At 35.2% G+C, this 20,916-nt stretch overlaps 1 protein-coding gene across 4 annotated transcripts in view; it reads right to left on the reverse strand.

Moving 5' to 3' along the window:
* Positions 1 to 20,916, reverse strand: part of Cdh12 (cadherin 12) — a 788,260-nt gene that overhangs the window by 222,893 nt on the left and 544,451 nt on the right. For all 4 annotated transcript variants that reach the window (XM_075975840.1, XM_075975839.1, XM_075975838.1 and 1 more), the window contains one exon: positions 6,591 to 7,003. In XM_075975840.1, coding sequence (XP_075831955.1) covers positions 6,591 to 6,821 — 231 coding nt within the window. In that variant the 5' untranslated portion in view covers positions 6,822 to 7,003. The remainder of the gene's footprint in view (positions 1 to 6,590; positions 7,004 to 20,916) is intronic.

Below are 20,916 nucleotides of genomic sequence, written 5' to 3' on the forward strand. Positions count from 1 at the left end.
TATCAATTGGGTCAGGGCCCTGGACAATCTTTTGTAGTTTTCTGTGGTGGCCTGCATTCAACCTAAAAAGAGATAAGCTACACTCATCCAGGAACACAGCTGCACAAAATGTTTTTCTAGACTGTATTCAAAGCTTATATCTTTATACCTGTAGATGAGCTCATCTCTCATCACTTATCAGAGAAGCTTTTCTGCTCAGTAGATGCAAATATACACAAAACCCCACAACTGTTCAACTACAGAAAATTGCTACTAGTCATATGTGTGTTTTAACACTGACAGCCTGGGATTGGATAATGTATGGGTGAGGTAGCCTTTGCTGAATACGAATACTACTCTCAGCAGTCAGGGAGTTCCTTTATTTATGGGTGGGACTTCATGAGATTTTTCTATCTGTGTTGACATGCCTATAGTTATTTTACATGTTTTATTTAGACAACATTATTGAGAGATTTCACACAGAAAGCCTCCCTTTTATGTATAAAAAGATGCGATCTCAAAGCAGACTTCTAAAGACTCTGCCTCTTACCATCTTTTTGTCTTTAGTTTTAGTTATTTAGTTATGCTTCCTGTGCCTGGGGCTTAATGATTGCATTGTAGATGAATCCATTGTGGTAGGACAAAATGCAGTCAGTTGTCCTCTACATTTTCTCAACTGTAAATTCCTATTATAATATTCACCTGCTTCAAAGAGAAACTTCACTAAGAGAAGTGAAAGCAGAATTTATCTTTAGATATATGCATATGAGAATAGAATGTGGGTAATAGAATTTAGTTAGAAATTATACTGGTTTGGGAAAGTGAAAGTAGTATGTTATTCTTCAAAGTTCATGACATTTCCAGGTATAAGTATTTAGTTGGCTAGATTCAAAGTATCAAACATGATTTTTCTCCTATTGAGTCTTAAGAACAATACAACAAATGTTGGCTTACTCAAGGTAAATATTTCTTGATTGCAACACTGGAGATACATTGTGATCATTTCTGTTGTTGACAGATTTGTTATCTTTCTAAGACAGCTTGCATAGCATCTTCTGATACTATGAGAACTGATTATAAGTGTATACACATGTAAACATATAAAATTATGAAACATGACTCCTGGAAATAGTGCTAGACTCAATGTTTCATAATTTTAGTGTATGATAATATGTGCACACACATTATATTATATATGAAATATAACTTCACTAATAAATATAAGTTATTTTTTTACTTTTTCGAGATCTTTAATTTGTCTTTCTCTTTTTCTTTGTGTTATCCATTCTCTGCTTTTAATATCCTGAATCCTGTTGTTTTTTCCATTTCTTGACCCATAGTACATGTGGCCTATGAATCTTCCTTTTTCGAGGTGATTCTGCCTCACCCCAACTCCATATACTTCATTTTTACTTGCCTATGTTCTGTGATTCCTCAAGGGTATATTCACATCCATCAAAATATTTAGACCTATGCAGGACGAATTAAGAAAGAACATGCCTTGTTTGTTTTTATGTCTCGGTCTGGGTTAGCTCATCCTGTATAACATTTTCCAAGTCTATCTATATAAAAAGTTCATTTTGTTACATCTGAATACTATAACTCCACTGTGAATACATGCCACATTTTCACTATCTGTTAATCAGTTTAAGGTTGCTTCCATTTCCTAGTATTACGAATAAAGTGACAACATGGCTGGACAACTGTCTCTGGAGTAGGGTTTGGGTCTACAGGGCAAATGCCAAGGAGTATAACAACCGGTTAATATGATAGTTCTATTTCTAGCTTTTGGGGAATTTTTCTCACTGATACCGACATTAGCTTTACCCATTTGCAATCCTGCCAACAGTGAAGTAGAACTCACTTTTCTCTATATTCTCATTAGCATTTGTTGTCAGTTATTGGAAAATGTCCATTTTGCCCATGCATTTTACAGTTTTCCGGAGAAAAGGACAGTGTGTCTGCGCTTGCTTGTATGTAGTATATCTGTGTCATATTAGGTACATGTATGACTTTGTTAAGACTTTTATCTACACTAATCCTCTAAGAATGATTCTTTTGAGAATACTACTGTTCAATTGTGTATCAAATTGAATGTTTTTATATTTCTATAATTCCATACTTTAAAAAAGTGGATTCACATTTCTGGGTGTACTAAAATATGGCTCCCTAAGATCAAAGTGGTCTTTGAAAGCTCAAGGCTTATAAATACCATTGCATTATACATTTGCAAGAAAAAAATATTTTTCAAGACTTATCTCTGGTTCTTTCATATCTGTGAATCTTTCTTGAATTCCTCAACATCCTGCATATAATCTCATCCTTTGCTGTATCAACACAATCACTAGGAATGTGTGAATTATACTATATACAGAAAATTATTGAAATTATGTCACTTGAGAAAAATATTTTCTAGCACAATGAAACATGCTTAATTATATTAAAATATAAGTTTTAGAATATTCTAGTTATTCATGAAGTTACCTCATTTTTAGGGTCTTGGTTTTCTTATGTTCAAAATACAGATACTAATAACATCCTTCATAATTCTATTTTGAAGGCTATGCAAGTTTATCTATGTAAAGCAATTAAAACAGTGCCCAAAGGAAGCATTTCATAAATTTTACCTATTATAATTGCAACCTGGGGACCTTCATATTTCCATTTAGCCCACAATATTTAATGCTGTCTCAAGTTATAATGCATTCTGCCTTAAAAATATGGTGGAAAAGCAGTGCATCTAAAAGCAGTGTCTACAAGTGATTCAGTTTTGACTATTTCTTTTGGAAAATACAAAATGAAGAAATACTCTCAGCTGCAGTCTATCCCAATTGTTAAAATGACAAGTCAAAATTTTCCGTAAGATTAATTGGACAGTATTTTCTTGGAGCATATGCCAAGACTATGTCAGAACAGTTTTATAGGCATACAGTGACTTCTCCCTGTGAAAATCAAAGTAATTATGTTTTAATCTGCATATATTCTAAGCTTTTGCTCTTATTACTTTCCTTTCTTTTTGCTTGTGCTTTAACTGATAAATTCATAAAATATATTTTGCAGATGAAACTGATATCTATATGACATTACAGATATTATATAAGCTTATATTTATCCTGGGTATATTACTAAATGAAAAAGTTATTTTTGTGGAAAGGACTGCCATTTTTGTAGAATATTACTCCACTTTTAGCAGAAATCTTTAATAAATAAATAAAAAAGAAAGGAATAAAATAATATAAACCATAAGCAATGCCATAGTTTGATTCCCCATGATCAGGTGCCAATCTCAGTATCTTCTTCCAACATTAAGTCTAAAGTTGTCAGTCCCAATGTTGATGGCATATAAACTATGCCAGCATCTCACTTGACTAGATTGTGCGAGGCCATCTTGGTGTAAAGCTTTACTAAACTCAATATCTCTCCAAAAAAGTTTTCAATAGAAGTAATCTGATAATTATGTTTTTCTTTTATGTTATTTCTAAAAAGATACCGAATCTCAAATCTCAGTCTTGTTGACAGTAGTCAGCAGACCACTGTGCTGGGTATTCTTTAATGTTCCACTTTCCTTGTTCCTGAATCATTTATTGTTTAAGTTAATTAACCTTTCTAAAACCAGACTCAAAGTCTTTTCTAGAAATAAAAGGAATGTAAATATATTTATGTCTGTGTACACATATGCATACAATGTCATGAATTAATCTCTGTGCTGTCATAATTCTATTTCCAAATCCAGAAGCATCAACATAGAGGTAATCAAACTTTAATTAGTTTTCTTGTAGAAAAAAAATCTTGGCAACTGATGTTTCATTAATTTAGAAACACATTTTGGTATGATAGCCGTGTATTCTTAGCACCTATTACAATGAGAATTCACATATCTATAGAAAATGGTGATATTTACACACAAAAATTTAAATATTAGACATACTCCTTTTTAATCCAATTCACAAGTAATTAATCCTCCAGTCAACAAAATTAATTCTATACTGTCATTTAAATTCTGAAGATGAAATTTTAAAATCTCAAGCAATAATTTTGAAACTAAATTCCTAGATCCAATTTATTTGTATACATTGGGCGAGGAAATGATACTCTACCAAGGAAAACTCTCTCTCTCTCTCTCCTCTCTCTCTCTCTCTCTCTCTCTCTCTCTCTCTCTCTCTCTCTCTCTCTCTCTCTCTCACACACACACACACACACACACACACACCACACACACACACACACACACAATCATTCCAAAATTTTCTACGAATTATACTTTTATCACCTTCAATTCTGGTACCTAATATCCATGTATCTGTCTCAGTCAAAAACAAAGAATAAGGTAGTCTCTTTAGTCTTTTGATATGAAATATCAGGTGATGTCAGAAAGTGTAAGCAGAGCTAAAATAATTGATGTTGTGGAGCAGATTTTGAAATCCATATTCTTCTTTCATTACCCGTATTTTTAATTCTAATAAATAAATAAATAAACAAGAATAGTGTAAAAGAGCTACATGAATTAATCATAACTAAAGTATTTATATTAACATTTAGGCTTATATGATAGGATTGAGGGATCATATAAATGTCCACTTTGTGTATTACACTCAGAGACTTGTGCCTTCTAGAGTTACATCCTCAAAATTGTCTGAGAGTTTTCTCAGTGTTAGTGCACTACTGTAAGCACGGAGGGTATCCTGTTCTGAATTGAACTTTTTGGGCTTCAATGTCTTTCTGTCTATTTTGTGTGAGTTTTATGTTCCACACCGTTCATGGGTTTTCAGAATGCTTAGAAAAATATTGATCAGATACCATGATTTCTGCACTTATTCCAAGTTATTTTATTGCAATTGTTGCAATTTTCATTTGTAGTTTTACCTTAAGTTCATGTCATTCAATCAGCAGGTTACAGTAACATATTTATGAATTTATACATGTGTGTGTGCATGTGTGTGTGTGTGGGGGGGTGTGCGGTAATAATAAGCAAAGAGCAAAAGACCAAAAATGTGAGAAGTCAGGGCAATATGGAGAGTTGTAGATTAATCTAATAATATTTTAATAATAGTTTCTTTTTAAAAAAAATAAAGAAGTCACATGATTACGTTAAAGTAATTACTTTCTTAAGGGAAAAGGTTTTTTTTTTGTTTTTTAGAAAAGCATACATTCTATATATTCTTAAATATGTAAATTGTAACAAAAAATTAGCAAAAATATTCATGAAGTTCCTAGACATTTTAGGTAAAAGTATCTTGCATAGGTTCTCAAAACTCCTAAATGATTACATCTTCAAAGATTTTAACTGGACTGAAAATAAAATGGTACAATTGAGTGTAGTATACTGTGCCAGCCAGATATTAGAGGAGCAACCACGGTCTGGTAAACATGGTAGTCAGAAGAATGGATCTGGCCTGGGTGAAGACCCAATATTCCTGTTTTTCTGGTCAATCACTTGAATAAAGGAATACCAACTACCCTTCAGAAAGAAGAGAACATCAGTAGAATAGAAGGGGCTCTCACTATAAGACATGCTAAACAGATATGGAGATTAATTCCTGTCCCCATGCATAAGCCCCATAAGCCAATTTGAGGGCACATGAGTTTTGCTGGGTTTCCCCACTTTTCTCAGAAGGCTAGATTAATTTTCCATTTCCAGTTTTCAGCCTCTTCTTGACAGTGCTTTCAGGAACACAAGGAGTGCTGCCATGTGGCAGAACTCTACGTCAGCAGCTCAAAAGACTTTCTATTTTTTTTATTTTGCTGTGTTTGTTTGCTTGTTTGTTATTTATTATTTTCTTCTCTACTCTTATCTTCTATACAGTTATGAAGCTTCTGAGATTTACTGTTTGCCTACTTTGGGATTTTTTTTTCTTTTAAATTCTAATTTTAACAGGGCTAAAAGAAATGTGGTAAGAATAAGTGTAATGGGCAAGTCAGAAAGAGAGAGAGCAAGAAGAGAGAGAGAGAGAGACAGAGACAGAGACAGAGACAGAGAGAGAGAACTTGACTGATATGCTGCCAAGCATGGTGACCTGAGTTTAATCCTTGGACCTGCCTGGTGGACAAAGACAGTAGACTCAATTAAATTGTCCTTTGACCTCATACACATATTCTTTGTATTTGTGCTCAGACATGTGTACACATAGAAAAAATGTGTACACATAGAGAACTGTTGCTGAAACTAGACCATGATAAACAATGTATTAGAAATGAACTCTATGTAGTATGTTACAGTTTAAAGGGGAAAGAGTAAAGACATAACACCATTAGGAAGGACTAACACTTTCAACTTATAGTATTTATGCATGACCATTTGTCCTTGAGTCTGGAAATGGATGACTATTACAGACTGTCAATCAACACTGATGCACTATTCCTATTCTTTCGAAGTAATATAAGCCTTTCAAATTCTTGTCATCAAAACTGGGAACAGAATATAAACTATCTTAACAAACCCATGGGAGAATTGGAAAATAGAAGCAAAAAGGGAGAAAGGGATATTGCAAGGCTTACTCGGGCTAGACTCAGGAAAAGGAACCATTTTCTGGTCACTGCAAACCATCTACAGACAATACACAATTCATACTCCCCTTCCTATCAAGTGGTTGCAAAAAGAAACCCAGCATTACCTTTCCCACATATTGAGGTTCGGAGCCCATGTATTCTTCCAGCACAAAAAATTGATTCCATACCCATCCACGTTTAACCCGCTGGAAATGGGGTTGTCTCCCCGGCAGGTGGATAACATTTTCTTTTGATTGTGTGGCTAAAGTTTGTTGTGGCTGTGGCTGAAGTGGTGTTAGGAGACCTCCATCAAACAGGATCCAGAGAAGCAGGCATAAAGAGTTCCTTGTAAGCATTGGCAAAGACTTTCTCCCACAGTAGAGTAATAAATATTCCAGTACTTAATGTGGAGTCGTAGGATCCAGGGTTGAAGTGTCGGTGGCTGTGACCACTGGGCTTTCCGTTTTAGTAGAGAGACACTAATTCACACATTGATGCTCTGGAGCTTTCTTCTTTATTACATTCCATCTAAAGAGACCTAGAAAACAGATCAACAAACGTCCATCAAGTTTGTGAAACTCCATGGTGAGTTTCATAGAAACTATCACTGCATCTTATTTAAAAAATGTGATTAATTGAGGAGTGGCTGACCCACTTCAACCGGTTAGTTTAATTACCTTACGACTGTTTTCTACACATTGCTTCTTATTCTGCGTCCGTAAATAGTTTTTTTTAATGTTCTGATAGCACACCCATTTCATAGAATAAATGGTATAATACAGAAGTTTAAACTATACCCAGGATCTACGACTTAGACAAACAGAAGCAGGATTTATTTCGGCAGTAGAAACCTGGGATTCACACTCATAAATATTATACTCTGTTACTCAGTTGTCAATTAGTAAGAAAGCTGTTTCAATAAGGAAGAGGTTAAACTCCCAGCAAAATAGAATATTTACTTGAAAGCCTAACCAAATTATTTCCACAAAACTGAGCAGGTGTTTTCTTTAGTATTGCACACCTTACATTTTCATGGGTCCTCTTTGCGAAACAGAAACTTTTCAGTAGCCAGGTTAATATACAGACTTTGAAGAAAGGAGATCTTGTATTCTCACCTTTCACCCTTGGAATGTGAGGAGAATGCTTAATTCTAGGAAGTAGCAGGAAAAGAATCACTCTTTGACAGTAGTGGTGCATTCCCATGATTGGAAAATGGCTGCCAATTCTCAAAGGGCTCCTAACAGCTCAGCTAATCAGCCCAGCAAGGCAGCAGAGGAGCTCTAATCCTGGGAGTAAGTGTGGCACAGAGAAGGTAAGGTCACTTCCAGCTGTGCCTGGCTTCTTTATAGCTAATCTGAAATGTGAATGCAGTTCTGGGGTCAGAGATTTGGGTTCCCAGGCTGCCTGATCTCCCTGATAGCTGAAGAACCTATGGATGACCTCCAGACTTGAAATCCTTAAAAATAATAAATAGGGTAATTAAATAATTAATAGACAAACATGCTCTGGAGGAAGACACATTTGTGCTATGTCTTAAAAGAAATCGTGCCACAGTTTTGTGATAAGGAACTGTCAAGTGGTATTTGCACTATAGAAATACAGTGCACATAATTCATCTATGTACAGAGCTTTTAACAGGTTTTATGCAGCTGTTTTAAATTCCACTCTTTTAGAACAGGTATTCGAGTACATTCTGTGCTAATCTCATTGTTTTATGACCGTAATCTCCATCTGAAATCATTTTAAGTTTTCACAACTTCAGTAAGCAAATCAACAAATGTTTTTAGTTCGTGATGGCCATTTCAGCAGATCCGAGTCTCTGGTCACACATGGGCTTTTAAAACACTACTAGATCACAGCACTGAATGCAAGTGAATTGGAAAAAGTCTGTTTTTTTTTTTTTGTTTTAGGGGGTGGGCATTTTATTTTTATTTTGTTTTGTTTTGCTTTTAGAGGAATTAGAAACAACTTATGGTTGTATAACATATGAGGAAAGTTATCAAGCAATTAACATGAGTATACTTCCCCCATGCCCAAAGTTATTGTGCTAAACGTAATAGCAGGCTTATCCTTTGTATTCAAGCATCTATAGAATCATAAAGGAGATGTAATTCTTATGAAGGGCATGGCAACAGATATGCTTTATCCCCATGTGCCGTATCTCACATGAACTGTTTAAAAATGTATGCTTGTCTATTATTCTTAATCTCGGGTAGAGCCAGAGTGACTTTACAAAGATTTCCATGGCCTGGTATGGGTCTGGGGAGGCAAACATCCTTTTAGCAGAGGCAAGAGTGGAAAAGTAGACATCATATATCAGAACAGTGGAGCAGTGTATGAGACACACACTGACAAAAACACTTTCTCTAACTGTATCTCCAGAGCCCAAGGAGAAATCAGCAGTATACTTCCTTAATAAAGGACCGACTGCCTATAAATTACAGTGGAAAAGGTTTCTCCCCATAGAGTGGAATTTATTAAGATCAATTTTAAACACAATTCTAGATTATTTGTAGCACTTGAATACTGCCCAATATTAAACAATTATTCAGTGATGGATAATACACAAATTAGTAGTTTGTAGTCTATGTTAAATAATAAATCTATACAATTATTTTTTCAGGAACTTTAATTACAAATAAGGAATAATTTTCTGTACCTCTTCCTTTGTTAAATGCCTTGTTAATTTGCAATAGTAACTGGAAGTAAAATTTATTAAAGTTAGCAGAAATGGAGCTGTAATTCCCTCCTTGTCTATGCCTGGCAAGAAAACCGTTATAATTTTGAAATTATTTTGATATCGAACATAAAATAGGTTTCCTTTCATGATATTTTGCCTTAAATATAATATAAAATGTGATTTACTTTATAAATTATGTCATTTGGATCTTTTTTTATTGTGATATAAACAATAAACTCATAAGGATTCTAGGAAAACCCAGTAATTCAAGAGTGTAACTGATTGAAAATATTGTTTGAAGATTTTAACTTGATGTTTATGGAAACTTTTCTCTACAGTCTCATATTAAAGTTGCACTTGGGTTAAGTTAAATGGCTAAGAATACACAGAACTTTGTGGAACTTGATTTAACTTAACTGGAAGGAAAGTATGTGAGATACTTGTGGTAGAAAAACCTTAACTCTTCTGTTTTAAAAACAGCAGTGGATACAGGGTGTAGCTAATTTTTATTTTAGTTTGATAAGATTAAATTTTCTAGAAGAGTGATAAAGTAAACTTGTTGGGGTTCCCTGGCCTGTACCCAGAGAAAATTGCTACAGGCTAGAATAAAAAAGGGTACAAGGAAGACGCTTGCTTGGGCAACACCCCCACTCTATATCATGAGCTCTATGAAGGGAAATTCTCTGTTTTGCATGCCGTAAGAGACTGGAACATTTAAACCAGTGAATGAATTACAATTCCTTTAATTAAAATTTAGTTATTTTTTGTGCAATGACTTCACCATATCTCTTCTACTTGTTCACTTTTCTAGGATGGAAACACCAACTTTATTAATTCTACCTACCTACCTACCCACCTAACTACCTACCTAACTACCTACCTGACCTATCCATCCATCCATCCATCCATCCATCCATCCATCCATCCATGTATCATTTATCTATCTACCATCTATCTATTGGATTTTTCAGACAGGGTATCTCTCTGTAGCCCTGAATGTCCTGGAACTTGTTCTGTTCAACTTTATTCTTCAGAGGCAATTTTCTGTCTTTCAGAAGCAGAAGTAATGGGTAAATAAATCATGCTGTAGATAAAAGCCAGGGCTGTTCTTAAAGATACCAATAACAGAGTTATAGCTTGTGTCAGACTGGGTAGCTAGAATGTGCAAACTAACAGTCAAATCACATGGTCTGAGATGACTACAGCTTTCTATGTTGAAGTGGAGCTAAAACAGAGAGAGAGAGAGAGAGAGAGAGAGAGAGAGAGAGAGAGAGAGAGAGAGAGAGAGAGAGAGAGAGAGAGAGAGAAAATAGCGAGAGCTTTCGAACGAGTAGTTGGATATTTCTTGGCCTGTTTTTGATTGATGCCATTCTGTGTGTTTGTAGGCAGTGTTATGTTCTGTTCTCTATCTTGCTTCAAGGGAGATTTCATGGTGGTCTTGTCTGTATTATTTAATGACATCGTTCATTTGAGACTTCCCTTTCCTGCTAAACTCAAATTCAGCATCTTTGGAAGCATATACATCTACTATTTAGAGAAACGATCACGGGGACCAGGAAAGATGAGGAGGAGAGGAGGCATGGACACAACTGACAGAGCAACTACGTGGAGCTTCTTTTTCACTCCGGGACTTGGTGCTTCTTTCAGGAAGTACCGTCCTTAGAAAGGTGTGGCCCTTAACAGGGGGCTGCATACAGGAAGAATCTGCTGAACATGAATGAGTTTTAAAAAGTTATTGAAAACAAATAAATGAATATTAAAAAGTTATTGGGAACAAAACAGATTGTAGCTCCAGTTCCACTTATTTTTATATAATTTATTCCTATATGAGAGAAAAACTTCCTTCTAACAGTATTCTAAGAAGTAGGTATAAGATTTTTTTTTCTAGAGGAAAGAATTACTCTGCATTTTAGCATTCATAGAGCGATTCTACTTAACAATATAGAAAGATTTAACCCCTGCTTTAAAAAAAAAAACAAGCAAAACTGTGGGTCTAAGTGAATTTTTCCTCTCATTTTATTCAGGTATCTGTCACAGCAGTGGACACTGACTGACACAGACAGTAAACCAGCTTCTGTTGCCTCTTATAAGCAAAAGTAAGATGTTTGTATTCATTGAAGGTTTTGAGACTGCAGTTTATGAAATCCACTGATCCTAACTTTCATTGCACAGTTGTTCAGGATGCAAAATAATGCCTGAGGTTTGACTGAAATGAAAATGGCTGCCACATTTTTTTTTCTCCCAAGGAAGAAAAAATACTGAGTGAAATGTGAATTTCTACATAGAGAACATTACCACTTCTCAGGAAAGAAAAGATAAATAAATTAATTATAGGAATAAATTTGAGTCATGTTATAATTGTACTATTTGCTCATCCTCAAATAAATATAACAATATAGTATCAAAAGTCATCTACTGTAAGTTTAATAAAAATTAATGTTAATATTCAAGTAAAAATTATTTTAAAGAAAGTTCATCCAGAGAATAATTTCTCAAATATTGACTGTAAATTGGTAGATGATATATTAGTTACATTTTAGGAACTTACTGATAAATGAGTGAAAATTCTTCATCTAAGCCAAACAACCAAACAGAAAAACGAAGAAACCATCTATATTCTGGGAGATGTAGAAAGAACAGGAAGTAAAGAATTTGAGTCATAGTACAGATGTTTTGTAATGCATAGAAATATTTTGTAGAGGATATATTGACTAGTTCATTGTTTCAAAGGTACAGAATCTTCATATGGAATACTGATGGGATGAGGAAATATTTGTCTAAAATAGTTTAGGGTTTTAAATTGAACTTTAATTTTACATCAGGAAAAATCAGAACAATGGCTAAGCCGGAACATATAATCCTTTCTAATAAGAAGCTTGACAGTAGGCATTGAGAGAGTTGCTAGGAACCATAGGCATGTAAGATTAAAGTACAGCTATAGTAACACGATCAAGACTATTAGAAAGGTCTAGCCATAACATGGAACTTTCAGCAAACACCAATTAAAGTTGTTTAGGGCTATAGGTAGCTCTCCAAAGCTACAAGCATACTTTAATAAATGGCAGAATATTTCTGCTAACACATTTAAGAGACAAAACTGTTATTGGGATTTCTAGAAATGTAGAAATATTTTTTGCCTCTTTAAAATAAATACTATATTTCTTAACCAGTTCTTGAAAGACATCACCTGAATAGCAAACCCGATGTGCAGAGTAGTCTTTCATGTGATTTACTGGAAAGATGGTGAGAGATATATTAAGGACTAGATGTAGACATCAGATGATAATTTGTAAGTATTAGACAGTGGCAGAAAAGAAAGAAAACTCTAAGGAGGAGAAATCCCTGAGTAATCACCGAGTATTCCCTTTATAATGATTCCAGACACTTTGGAGATCAAACAAGACTCACAATACCCTTTTCCTTCCAATACAAATTTTCTCTAGGGTGAACACTTGATATGCCAATTCAACTTCAAATGAAAATCCCCAAAGTAATTACATTAGCCTAGCCAAAGTTTTTCTGGCATCTTGTCACTGACTTCTCTGTTGCTTGCCACTGAGAATTATTACCATTTTATGCTTAATATAATATTAAAATAATACATTACTATATTACTGTGTTGACTTAAAACAATTTGTATGATATTTCCCTTTGTTTTACATTTTCTACAGGGTAAGAAATATAAATGATTTCTTAGGTTGTAAAATATTTATAGGTTCTTCCCTGATTAACAGATAAAAGTTGTAACTGTCAGTGTGGTTTTCTCAGAAGAGAAGCCAGTTTGCCATATTCTCTCTATCTCTTCTCACTTTCCCTCCTTTACACCCACGTGTGTACGTGCATACGCACACACACTCACACGCACATGCACACACATACACACATGCACCTACGTGCATACACAGACACACACATTTTAATTTTCTGCTTTGGAAACAAGTTTCTCAGGAGATGACACATAATGTCCTTTGCTCATGCCCTTTGGCACACAGCAGGAAACAATGAAGTCAGTCACATTTCCGAGTGAGGAATAGACACTGAGAGGTTCCTACATCATCAGGGACTCTGAGGAAATGATCCCACTGTGAGTTACACAGTATCTTTGCTCTCTTGACAAATGAATATCGATGTCTGCTCATTCTTCCATACAAAATGACAGCATTAAGAAAAACAGAAAGTCATACACCTATGATAGCTTCTGAGCTCAGAACTTGAAGCATCCTGTCTCCTGGAAGTAGATCCAACAATCACTCTTATTTATTCATTATTTTATTTATTTGTTTGTTACTGTTTTTTTTCTTTCTCTCTCTTTCTCTCTCCCTAAGGACTTGTGATGTTCTGCAAGCAGGTGAAATATTTGTTATTTTTAAACTCTAAAGGATGATGCATGTAGCTTTCATTCTTAGAGTGGAAAGCCCAAAACAGCGAGGGGAGAAATGAATTTCACACCTGTGCAGCTGCTCCTCAACACAGCTACCGAGATGATAAATAAACCACCCTCTCTTTGCTGCTGTGAGGAAGTAAATGAATATTGACTTGGACAGATGCTAAGCCTCTCTTTAATTTCATAAATTGCATTGTATTCCCTCTGTATTGCCAGGAGGATTTTTACCACTTCTTGTGCATTTAATCATTTATTGCTTTACTAAACAGCTAATAAAATCCAAGTGCTAGACTACTTTCCAGATTAATATGTCTTCTTGTGAAATCAATGTGATTCCGTGCTTTCAAAATTGTTCTTATTAAAGATTTTATTTTGTAAAAGACAGCAGTCTTTGTATGGTGTGTCACCATCTCAACTATACACAGAAATTTCTATTTCCTATTTACCTCATAGAACTTTACCTTAGAGTGAAGGTTTTAGAGGTAACATCAATGGCATGAAAGTGTATAAAATAATGATACTGCATAATTAAAGGAAACCACAGCTACATTTCAATTCAGGTTTTTGACAAAAGACATAAATTTGCTTAGACATTGCATGTTGCATCAGTATGATTCAGAAGTAAAATCAATAGTGCATTTGTAAGAGGAGCACTCATTGAAGCTAAACCAACTGAGAAGCTGTCCCTAATGAGGCTGAACTTTCACTGAATTCATAATGGAAAGTTAGGAGAAAATTTGATAGCAAATCTAAGGCATAAAATATTGAACAGTGAAGCAATCAATTATGAAACTCCTTAAGTAAATAATATCAAAACTATACTGTACTGTGTATGACACAAGATGGCTATTTATTTTTGATACTTACATAAATGAAAAAAATATGAAAGCAATGAGCTTCAATGTATGTGTTGCTTAGATGCCTTTTGTATCTTTGTTTTGAGACAGGATCTTACTGTGTAAGGCTGTCTTGCCTGTAATTCTCTGTGTAGATCAGGCTAGCCCTGAGCTCATAGAAATCAACTTCTTCACAGCAGTGGCTGGCATCACAGGCTTGTACGTCCAATCCCACCTAAGGTGTTTAATTTCTTCATGTAATTGGCTGTTTTTGTAATTTCCAATTACCAGTGGGGTATATACTAATTTGTTAGCTCTTTGGCAAGAAAGTTTGAGAAACTCATTAGCTAAAGCAATAGAAATGCATTGTTTCATATGTCTGGTGAGTAGAATCTGAAATTAAGGTGCAGCCAGGGTTGTGTGAGCAATTACAGAGTCAGTTCATGGCTTTCTCCAACTTCTCAAGGCCTCCACATTCCATAGCTCCAAATCTCTCTAAGAAACAGCAAGATCTCCTGTTGATTCAATTTTGTTCTGATTTTTGTTTAAAAAATACCCACAGTAGTTGGAATAGACAAATCTTAATACTATATTTTATTTTGGTTATATCTATAAAGAACTTCACTCCATATAATGTCATAATCAAGAGGAATGATTGATGTCAATATGCTATGGTAGACAAATACGTTGCTCAATCAATCCCTCAGTATGTGACTGTATATGTATGCATGTATGCGTGTATGTATGTATGTATGTATGTATGTATGTATGTATCTATCTATCTATCTATCTATCTATCTATCTATCTATCTATCTATCTATCTATCTATCTATCTATCTAATGTATTGTCTATAATATTCCTATCTATTATCTATTTTCTCTCATGTATATATCTACATCTTTATGTATCTGTGTACCTATCTGTCATCCATCTTTTCATTATTTTTCATCTATCTTACATCTATTTATCTACCCACAAACACACTCACACTCACACACACATATATGTACATATGCTTACACATATTTTTATACCTATATGTACATACACATAAATGGGGTGGGAAAATGGTCTGTATTTTGTCAACTACATTTTAAATAAACGCTGATGGGACAGTAGCCAGTCAGGAAGTAGAGGTGGAACAACAAGACAGGAAGTTGAAGTGGGTCAAAGAGAACAGGAGAATTCTGGGAAGGAGGAAGCCCATTCCTCTGCAGTCCATGACCCGACCACAGAAGAAGCAAAATGTGACTGCCTAGCTGAAAAAGGTAGCAAGCCATGTGCCTAACATAGACAAGAATAATGGGTTAATATAAGTTATAAGGGTTAACAAGAAGCCTGAGCTAAGGGGCCAATCAGTTTATAACTAATATAGACCTCTGTGTGATTTCTTTGGGACTTAACGACTACAGGAACCAGGTAGGACAGAAAACCCTGACAACACACACACACACACACACACACACACACTACATAATTATACTTTTGCATATCCATATACACATATGCATACTTTCTTCCTACATTGGGGTAATATAGTGTTGTTTGGTGTTATTGTGAATGGTATATCCAGGTTGTTATACATACATACATACATATTTATAATAGATGCAATATGTTGTTCAGGAACTGTTTTTAATAACAAATTTATTATTGTTTTCTTAAATGTTTCTATGTCTTATGCCCATTTGTTATTTCATTCTCTAGTAAGGTCATTTACATTTGAAATGTATTTGACTACAAGTGAAGTACAATTTTGGCTTTATTTTTCAAACAGACAGGAAACATTTCCAAATACATTTCCTTAATTAATATATATAATGAAATCAAATAGTATGAGGACATGTGTGTAAATGTTCCCTACTTTATAAAGTACATCAGTAGGGAAAATTAAAGCTGTTGGACACTGCTCTTTATAACCAGAATCTACTGAAATCAAGCATGGAGCTGTATTTTTGTATTCCCCAAACTGCATGCCTCCACTGCCTCCAGCTTAAAGACAAAAACAAACTAAATAAAAAAAAATGATTAAGAGATTGTCATGCTCATCCAAAAAATAAAAATAAAATTCTTTTGAGACTTTGCAGGAATTTTTTTGCCCAGCAGGTGATAATATTTTATTGTGCTCACATGTCCCTTTCTTATCTCATCCCCATGTTCCACATTCTGCTAGTAAAAGAAGGAATCCTATACACATGTTAATAGAAATGCAAAGCCGAGGTTCACATGTTATAAATATAGCAGGGACTGTTCCATACTCAGTCAGTAGGAGAGGAGATAAAATTAAGGAGGCTTTTGTTGTTTTAAGCCTGGCTTCTTATTCTTCTGAACATCATATTTGTTTAGAGTCACAGAAGAACCCATTTTCCCAAGCCTCCAGTTTTCTACTAGTAAAAATCTAAGTCTCAAGATGTCAAAATTAATCATACAAAGGTCTGTGACACTAAGATTCTGCACACTAAGATACTTTTTCACTTGAGAAGTTTATGAAATTGCCTGCAAATTGTCATACATTTCTCCATTTTCAATGTAAAATGCCTCTGTCACGTGAAATAATGAAGTAGAAAGTCAAATTAACTTTGTAAAAGTTGTATAACACACTTTAAGTCTAATTCTAAAATATTAGGGAACGTGTGTTTGTGGCACAGTGTGTGTGTGTGTGTGTTTGTGGGACAGTGTGTGTCTGGTACAGTTCATGTGTGTGTGTGAGAGAGAGAGATACAGTGTGTGTGTCAATGTGTCTGTGTGTGTGGCACAGTGTACATGTGGGGGGCACAGTGTATGTGTGTATTTGTGGCATAGTCCGTGTGGTACAATGTGTTTGTGTGTGTATAGCAGAGTCTTTGTGGACTTGGTACAGTGTATGTGTTTGTGAATATTTGTGGCACAGTGGATGCGTGTATGTGTGTGTGGCAAAATGTGTTTGTGTGTTTCTGGCACAGTGTATGTGTCTGCGGAACAGTGTGTGTGTGTGAGTGTGTGCAGCACAGTGTGTGTATGTATGTGTTTGTGTCCGTGGCAAAGGGTATACATGTGGTATAGTATTTGTGGCAGGTCAGACGACAATTATGTGAACATAGACTCAGTTCTGCCTTTAATCCTTTTATGTGTTCCAGGGATTGAACTCAGTTCTTCAAGCTTTTCTCAAAGAGGGTTTAATTGTTACACCATGCCATAGGCCAAAAACTATACTAAAAGTCTTGATACATGATAAATAATATACTGGTTTATAAATGTAAGACAGGAAAGGGGAGAGGAAAGGAACAAACAGAAGTATCAGATTTGCCAATTTCCTTAAATAAATCACATCTGCGCTGAGGCTTGTTCCGCCACTGAGTTCATAGGAAAGGCTAATGCAGATTCCTATCCTAGTACTGGCCTTGTAGCAAAGGAAAACAGGGATGTGAGTGCGCATGATAAAAGCAATGGAAACACAAAATAAGGTTAGAATTCTAATCGCTCCAATAATGAACTAGATTCCCCTATGGCAACATGGAAAGTTCTTAAAACGAAAATGTCAAAAGCATAAATAACATGGCACAGGTAATACCTTGAAAAAGATTATTTCATCAAGTTAAGATTCATGTCATCCCAATCAGGTTTTATGAGAGTCATTAAAGGAAAAATAAAAAGAATGGATTGTAAGAGCATATACATTTGACTATTTTATTTTGCTGAATCATGGAAAGACAAGAAGAGCAACCAACTCTAAGATACGACACCAACTAAAAAGAACTGTTTTTGCAGTGATACTATTGACAGTGATGGGAGTTACAATGTCCACTCATTTGTAATGCTCATGTCTACCAGAGGTAAATACTAAGAAGCACAATAATCATGCAAGTTTAGCCCACAGTTCAACAACTACACTCACCCTGATCTAATTGCTATGAAGATACCACAAATGCAAATTGTCTTCACTCACAAATGGATATTTGCTATAAGTAAAGGATAGATAACCAGGGTACAATTCAAAGCCACAGAGGAACTAGGAAACAAGAAGGGCCCAGGGACAGATGTTTGGATCTCCCTGGGAAGGGGAAATAGAGGAGAGCTTCTGGGTAAACTGGGGCAAAGAATCAGGTTGGTTGGATTGGTGGCCAGCCGGACAGTAGAGTACTGAAAGATATATCTTGATGCAGGGTGTGTGTGGAATTTGGGGATTAAGAAGAAATCTAGTGCCAGGGAAATTCCCAAGGATCCACAAGGATGACCTTTGCTAAGACTCCTAGCAACAATGGAGAGGGTACCCAAACTGGCCTTCTCCTGTAATCTGATTGATCACCCCCCAAATTATCAGCAGAGAGCATTCATTTAATAATTGAATGATGCAGAGATTCACAGCCAAGCAGTGGGCCATGATCAGGGATTCCTTTTGAGATGAGGGAGGAGAAATTGCATTAGCCACTGAGGTCAAGGTCATGATATGGAAACCCATAGACACTGATGACCTTGAGTCTAGTTTGATCTACAGAGTTAGTTCCAGGACAGCAAGGGATACACAGAGAAACATGGTATTGAAAAACAAAACGAAAGAGAAAGAGGAAAAGAAGAGAGGAGAGGAGATGAGAGGAGACAGACGAGCGAAAAGAAGAAGGAAATGATGAGGGGCTACAGAAGATTTCTCCGTAAAATGTTCCAGGCCACCTTTTGGCTAGTAATGAATTTGAAGGGGCTTAGAAATACATATTATTATTGTTTGAACAACTACGAAATGAATACAAAAGCTTTTATATAGTTTTAATTCACTAAATCCAACATTTAAGTAGATCATCTATTTTATACAATAATGCTTTAATTTGAAAAGATAATATCCCAGTAAAATTTATACATTTTATATTAATAAAAATGTACCGAGTCAAGTTGTTGTTCTAAAAAATTATTACAATATTTGGTTAAAATATAGCCTATTTGAAAGCATTAATTCACATTATTCTCTACGGTGTTAGAGATGGAGGGAGGACAGTACTCCTTGTATGATCTGTCCGGCTTTTTGTCGTCCCACAAACCAGGTGTTGACTATAATTTGCCTCTGTCATTACAGAAGACAAAGAAAGGCTGTGGCCTAGGATTTAAGTGGGTATCTTTAAGTTCTGAGCAATAGCCGTAAAGTCTCCCTCCAGAGCAAAGGCCAAGCAGGCTTAGGACTAGTAACAGTGATTCAGATTTTCTAAGCTCAGAGGTCTCCTTCTGTGAGGAACTTTCTGTGTGTGCAAATGCCACTTCATCATGTTTGCATTGCCTGTGGCATTCAAAGTTCAAAGAACAAGCCAAAGACAATGCTGGTACATGGGCTCCTGCTGTCACCCTGGGTAATGAAGTGGATTGGTGCTGACCTGTGAGTCTCATGTCTTCTCCTCCAGCACATAAACTAGCAGCCATACTTGTGGGCTTACAAGAGGGATAAAACCTTACGCACCTCATAACTCTTCACATGAATCAAGAGGAAACAGAGATATTCCCGTTTCTTTTTAATCATGTGTAGCTATATGAAAATAACTATTTTATTCATAGAAGAGATCAAAGGATATTATTCACATTATGTAAAATTTCAATAACCCAAGATGTTCTAGTACAGCTGATGCAGGTTCACACCCATTTTCAGAAACTTAAATACTTCTCTCACAGAGGGTGTGTGGACTGATGCTTACTTGACAGGGTAGAGCATGAAGCTAAACACGTAGAAAGCACTGTATATCAGGCACAGGGAGAGAACCAAATCTGCTCATCTATTTCTACTTCCGTACATATGTCCAAATGATTAGGGAAGCAAATCTTTAGAAATTAGAAATGATTGAAGTGTGAATATGTATACGTTTATCACACGTATCCAATAATCACACAGTGAGTACCTGGATTAAGTGTTCATGGTACCTATAAATATTTGCAAAAAAATACATGACAATAAAATACACTAAAAAACTGCTTTCAGTTTTGCTGAGTGCTCTACCATGTCTTCATCAACATTCCAAAAATCCTCATACTAGATTAGTTTAAAAAGTTGTTGGAGCTGGGCTATATTGGCACACGCCTTTAATCCCACCATTTGAGAGTTCGGGGCCAGCCTGGACTACAGAGCAAGCTCCAGGACAGGCTCCAAAGCTGCACGGAAAAGCTCTGTATTTAAAAACAAAAAACAAACAAACAAAAATAAAGAACAACAACAAAACAAAAGTTGTTGAATTCTTGAACCAGCTTCACTACATTCTCCAACATGCAGAAAGGAAGTGAAAACCAGAGGAAATTATCATGGATGCATTTTAGGTAAGGACTGTTCAGTGGCAGAAATAATTTTGATGTTTTTCAAAAAGAAAAGGTCTACTGTTTTCAGGTTTATTTGTTACTTGTGCACATAAATCACACTGAAATCTATTGGAAATTACACTGTAGATTTTAGATATTACAATAAAATATTAATTGTCTCATTACTAATATTTTATTAACAACCTTGAAATTAGCTTTAATTTGTCAAAATAAATAAAGTATATAATATTATTTTTATACTTGATTATTATTATTAATGTGTTTGCATACATGCATGATGTATAA

Source organism: Microtus pennsylvanicus, chromosome 6 (assembly GCF_037038515.1).
Source record: "Microtus pennsylvanicus isolate mMicPen1 chromosome 6, mMicPen1.hap1, whole genome shotgun sequence".
NCBI lineage: Eukaryota > Metazoa > Chordata > Mammalia > Rodentia > Cricetidae > Microtus > Microtus pennsylvanicus.